The following is a 6189-nucleotide window of genomic DNA, read 5'->3' as shown; positions in this document are numbered from 1 at the left end:
AAACTTTTCACCAATTTATATTTTTTTCAATGCAAAAATTTAATTTTATAGGGACTTAAAGAAACTGCTCAGGTGGATTTTGCGTGCTTGTTTTTTTACTCCTGCCTTTTTCTGTTCCAGATCACTAGCAGAGAGGAACACAAAAGCAAGAAACAAGCTGGAGGTGTTTTCCCACTACCTCCCAAAGCATGTGAAGCTGAAGGAAGCGAGGACGGTGCTGAATGTACAACCAGAATGGTGAAACAGCATGACCAAAATGTAAGCAAAAATGTATTGGCCGTTGAATGCTTTGCGATGGAGGCACCATGGTGGCCCATCAGTGTCTCCAGCAGCTGGAGGGAGGCAGCTCAGGGGTGTGGCATCACGGTGATGCCGTGCCAAAGCTCATCGACAAAATTCAGGGAGACACAACTCGTACAGACCGTCCCTGAGACAAATGAGCTGCTGCCTTAGCTGAGGCTCGATACAGCGAGGAGCACCTGAGTGATGAAACGTTTTACTCGGTGACATTTTCGCCCACTGCTCCAACACTGTCTTACATTCTGGCAGCAGAGCACCTCGTGTGCCGGCGGTGGGAAGCTGCCGCACATTCACAGAGACGCTGATGGACGGAGCCTTTTCTGGGGACTTCGTATGTGCGGGAACACAACATGAGAAGGAACTTCTTTACCCTGAGGGCAGCAGAGCCCTGGCACAGGCTGCCCAGAGAGGTGGTGGAGTCTCTGTCTCTGGAGACATTCCAAACCCACCTGGAGGCGTTCCTGTGCCACCTGCTGTGGGTGACCCTGCTCTGGCAGGGAGTTGGACTGGATGGTCTCCAGAGGTCCCTGCCAACCCCTATCATTGTGTGGTTCTGTGTAACACGTGCAATTTATTCATACTTTAGCAGCACTCACAGCATCCCGGGAGGGGGCCGAGGGCAGGACGGCAGCCCTTCCCCGAGGGGTCATACGTGGCTGGGGCTGGCTGGGAAGTGGGAGGACAGAGGCTGCGGTGGGACCATGCTTCCCAGCCCAGCATCACCTGGCACAAGCCCCAGCCCTGAGCATGCCGGTGTGAGCTTCTCTGCACCTGAACATTTACACTGAATTTTGGTATCAGCATTTCAGATTTGAGCATTGACCGTGGATGAAAGCATTTATTTCTACATAACAAAATCCCTCTATTTCCATAAAAACCCCACCTATAAAGAAAACCATTGCCCACAAAGAAATAGCGAGGAAATAAATAAGTGGCCTCCACTTGACAATTTAAACACTGTCAAAATGTGGCTGTGGAGGTGTCCCATCCCCTTGCAAAATACCATGCATGGCAGACCAGCGCCAGCAGGATGACCTTGCTGGGGAGAGCGGGGGGCCCAGGAGCCGTGCTGGTACCGGCCAACCTGCACTTGTCTTCGCTTGCCAGCTGGGGTGGCACCGCGCAGTCCGCCAGGTCCCCGGGGCGGGGGGTGCTGAGCGCCGTGGCGTTGTGAGCACCCAGGAAGGCGCAGTGCAGCCCTTCGATGGCGCCCCGGCGTGTGGCGCTCCACCGCCAGAACCAGAGCATCTTGCAGTCGCATTTCCAGGGGTTGTGGGACAAAAACACGTACTTCAGTTTCGGCAGTTCAGCGAACAAGCGGATGGGGAGGGAGCTGAGGTTGTTCTTGCTCAGGTGAAGGAAGTGCAGCTTGTTTAAGTAGGCAAAAGCGGAGTCCGAGATTGCAGAGATCTGGTTGTTGTTGAGGTACAAGTTTCTCAAGTTCAGCAGATCTCTGAAGGTGCAGTCGACAGCAGTGATTCTGTTGGCTTCGAGGTGCATAGTCTTGAGCTGGATCAACCCGTCGAAAAGCTGATTAGGCAAATCAGCGATGAAGTTGTGTCCTAAATTTAACATGCCCAATCTGAGAAGCTTTGTAAAAGCGCCATTTTGAATGATCCATATCCGATTCTTCCTGAGGTTCAGATCGTACAGGGTTTCCAGGTCCTTCAGGGAATCTCTGCCGATGGCTTCTATGTGGTTGCCCTCCAGGGACAGCCTGGTGAGGCTGGAAAGGTTCCTAAAGGCTTGCGGAACGTACCGCATGTTATTGGAACCTAAATCGAGCCTTTCTAAAGAAGGCAGGTGTGAAAATAGAAGTGGGTGGACTTCGAAGATGTTGCAGTGGGACAAATCCAGGCTGATGAGGTTTAACAGTCCTCTGAAAGTGTTTGCGTGCAGGTAGGTGAGGCGTGAGTTCCTGCTGAGGTGCAGCTCTCGCAGCTTGCTGAGAGCGTGGAAGGTCCCCGGGGACAGGAAAGTCAGATTGTTTCCATCTAGCCAGAGGCTGTGGAGGAAAGTCAGGTTTCTGAAGGTGTTGGTGGTGAGAATCCGCAAATAATTATTGGAGAGGTTTAGAGAGACGGTGGAAGCAGCTATTTCTCCAGGGAGGGCTCTCAGTCCGGCTCTGTTACAGTGGATAATCTCTTCAGGTGCACACTTGCACATGCTTGGGCATGAATCAGAGATATTCAGACTCAGTCCAGCCTTTGCTGCACAAGTAAATATAAATATAACAAGAAAGAACATGACCAGCCACAAGTCAGCCACTGCATCTAATACCCGATGGACAGTAGAGAAGGAGGCAAGAAAAAGAGCGTGTACCTTTCGGGTAGGTGAACCACGAGCATTGCAGGGTCGGTTGGGCTGTGCTTTTAGTGCACGGTGAAAATAAAGTAGCTGGTTCTTCCCACTGCAGACCGATGGGGATCGAGTCTTCAGGCAGATAAAAGCCGATTAGGTGCCGCCCTGTCGTAAAGAGCATTACTGAGAGGCGGGGAGATTTCCCAGCCGAGCATCATGCTCTGACAGTGGTTTTTCCCACCTCCTGCCCTCTGCAAACAGCAGCAGGTGACACACTTCCCTTGGGATCTGCCCTGGAGAGGCTCCTGCTCCGGGGTTGATCACCATTCTCAGGATCTGCTTGGCAGTTTCATATAACCATAGAATGGTTTGGGTTAGAAGGGATCTTAAAGATGCCACCCCCCTGCCCTGGGCAGGGACACCTCCCACCAGCCCAGGTTGCTCCAAGCCCCGTCCAGCCTGGCCTTGAACCCCTCCAGGGATGGGGCAGCCACAGCTTCTCTGGGCAACCTGGGCCAGGGGCTCACTGCCCTCACAGCAAAGAATTTCTTCCTCAGATCTCATCTAAATCTTCCCTCTTCCAGTGTAAAACCGTTCCCCTCATCCTATCACTCCGCTCCCTGATAGAGTCCCTCCCAAAAGAGTGGGTTTTTTGCTCAGCTCCCCTCTGTTCTGGCAGGGTGTTTTTGTACTTTTCTGCAGTTACAGTGTCAGCAGAGGCTGCTGGGCAGCTGTGCTGCCTCCGTGTGGGAGGGGGCTCTCACCCTACTGTGCCTGCACACGCCGGCGGATGCCCTGGGCCCGGGCGGTGGTGCGGATGCTGGGGATGGTGGAGCTGAGCCCTGAGCACAGCCCTGCCCATGGCTATGGCTCCTCTGCAGTAAAACAGGAACGTGCAGGGAATGCGGTGTCCCGGTGGAACCTCTTCTCGGGATCAGCCCTGAGCCACCTCTGAGTGGGAAAAGCTGATCCCTGTGGGTGAAACGCAGAGCACCCCAAGGACACGCTGCCCTTCCAGGGCACCACCTGGCCCCAGCAGGTCTGAAGGTGTCACTGGGCAGCTGGAGCTGGGCTCAGGTCCCTAAAAGGTCCTTTGTCCTCTCCCTGGTTTTCATCCTAGATCCAGAGTGTGGTCAGGGGGCTGGTTGACGCCCCGGGCAGCCAGGGCTCAGCGATGTCCAGGCTGATTATTTTCCTTGCGATGCCAAGAGGACTCAAACCGGGCCTTGCAGCTAATGTGTCCAGGGCAGCCAGTGACACAGTTGCTGCTTTTGGTTTTTCTCATTCTTTTAATTTTTGTTTCTCCCCTCACTTCACTCTGCTGGAGTTCTCACGTTTTTGACGTGTTTGAAGCACCTTCTCTCAGCCCCTCCCTTCAGGTGCATTCCCCTGCTCTTAATTTCTTGGTCTGTCTCAGCCTTTTTTCATGTTTTACGGATTTGGGTTTCCTTTCTCTCCCCTGCTCTGCCAGCTCTGTTCAGACAGTGGCTAAAGCCCCGAATATATGATTTGCCTAATGGTAAGTGTGAATTGGACAAATTTGCAGATCCATTGTATTCTCTGCAGAAGCAGATTGGGTTTCCTCTGCTGCTAAATCGCTGTGTTGGCTTCAGCTAGTTCTGTTTTCTTCTTCATTTTTTTTCAAGCAACAACCCCCCGACGAACAGCTTCTCGCTGGAAGCTTGGCTGGGGTGGCCACGTTGTGCAATGGAGACCATCTTCCAGCTGTAAACAACATCATTTATTTAGTTAGACAGGCTTTGCCGCAGTGTTACTAGGGGTCAAAAGCTGGTTGTCACCCTGAGAGCAGCGGTGGCAGCACCTTGTCCTGGGAGCCCCGGAGAAAGGGGAAACATGCCCTGCTCACCCCATCTGGCTGCTCACGTCTGGGGCCACGTCGAAGGTTTTGGTGGGTGAATCTTTGTTTTCTGTATTTCTGGCTCAACTGGGACTGCTCCTTTGAGGGTGTCCCGCTACTGGGATCTCCACGGCTCCTTTTACCTCCTACTGCAGCACAGCTATGAATATCCATTGCTCCAGGGCTTTGCCTTCGCATCCCTGTGAAGGAGACGGGTTTCTGCTGGTCCCTGTGCAGGATGAGCGAGCTTCTCTGTGTCTGCTTGGAATGGTCTCGCCTCTAGCTGAAGTTTTGTAGCTCAGGCTTAAGAAGATGGATCGCTTGCACTGGTGTCCTTTTTATTCTACCCAGGCTTTGTTCCTGGTTGTAATCCCAGCAGTGGTGCCATGTTCTAGCTCTTATTGAAGCCCAGTGCTCTCTCTAACTCTCCTTGATTTCATATTGCAAATTTTCAGAGACCAAAAGCACGCAGCTCTTAGAGCTCATCATTGCCAGATGTTGCTTAACTGGACTAAAACATAATGGTGAAACAGGACCACACAGCTGCAGAGTGTAGGCCCAGGGCAGCCCAGAAGTATCAAAATGGCCAGTGTTTTTACACTTTGTCATGGGTTTGGCAGCTCCAGCTGCTCCCTGTAATGACTCCACGACGTGGCAGGGGTCGGCTGGTGGCTGTGGCTGCTGCCCGGGCCACGCTGGCTGGTGGCAGCTGCCCATGGGGTGGGAGTGATGCAGCGGTGCCATCGCCCAACACCCCGGAGAGCTGAGCCTTCACAGGGGACTGAGGGCTGATCCAAGACAATGGTCGCAAGTGGTGTGTCCTGTGTGCGCTGCACTGCCCACTGCTCCTGCATTGCCTGCCTACCTTCGGCTGCCTGAGCACCATCACCATCAACACTGCCGCCAGCAGCAGCTGGCACCACTACTGCATTGGGTGTGCAGAGAGAAGGTAAAGACATGGCGTCCCTGCCCAGGGCAGGGGGTTGGAACGAGGTGATCTTTAAGGTCCTTTCCAACCTGAACCATTCTAGGATTCTGTGGTCCTTGAGAAGAACAACCACGTGGTTTTTCCCTCTGGCTACTGTTTTTAACTAATACTTTCTCACTACGGTGCATTGAATTATAAGAATTCAGCTCTTGGGCTTCTTTTCCAGGCCCAGCTCTTTGTGCTCCACGTGCAGGGATTTTGGATGTCCCGCTCCATCTGCGAGGAGGGTTCTCTGGAGTGCATCGTGTGTTTTAGCTGAGGTGGCTCATCCTTCCGGCTTCAATGGAAAGACTGAGCCATTGCAGGTCTTCCGTTGAAATGTATTCCACCCATGATCGTGTTTTGTCTTTTCCTCAGTCACTGATTTATCTGACATTTGGGATTTATAGCCCAGCACACCCACTTCAGAAATTGTTTGTAGCTGATGTCAGGAGCCTTGCCTAATACACTAGATTTTAAGGAGCTGTATTCTCTTTACAGGATCAAGGTCTGATACAAGCAGTCCAAACATCTACTTTGGCATGGTCTTGCAGGTCTAATGAGTTAAAGGAGCAAGGTTTGCTTTCTTTAAACTTTCTGGTGGGCAAAGGTGGGGTGAGCAGAATCACTTAATAGCTTTGTTGGTTAAAAGGTGGATTAAATGAGTTGGAATACCCAAGTATCAGGAATAGTCTGACTTCCCCAAAGATTTTTCTAGCTGATGAGCTCTTCTGCATGGGTATCTCAGCATTTTTGGTACATA

The 6189-nt window shown here is 52.2% G+C and overlaps 1 protein-coding gene across 1 annotated transcript; it reads right to left on the bottom strand.

Moving 5' to 3' along the window:
* Window positions 1-1260: 1260 nt before the first annotated feature.
* LOC141748946 (leucine-rich repeat transmembrane protein FLRT3-like) lies at window positions 1261-2547 on the bottom strand. The gene has a single exon (XM_074601780.1). The coding sequence runs from the start codon at window positions 2545-2547 to the stop codon at window positions 1261-1263; it is 1287 nt and encodes a 428-aa protein (XP_074457881.1).
* Between the last annotated feature and the right edge of the window lie 3642 nt (window positions 2548-6189).

This window comes from Larus michahellis, chromosome 9 (assembly GCF_964199755.1).
Source record: "Larus michahellis chromosome 9, bLarMic1.1, whole genome shotgun sequence".
Classification (NCBI taxonomy): Eukaryota; Metazoa; Chordata; class Aves; order Charadriiformes; family Laridae; genus Larus; species Larus michahellis.
The sequence above is the reverse complement of the archived record's forward strand: the minus strand, read 5'-3'. Positions and strand labels throughout refer to the sequence as shown.

What these genes read in the sequence shown, in the direction of transcription:
- LOC141748946 (XM_074601780.1), bottom strand. Translation starts at nt 2,547, where the DNA reads ATGTTCTTTCTTGTTATATTTATATTTACTTGTGCAGCAAAGGCTGGA.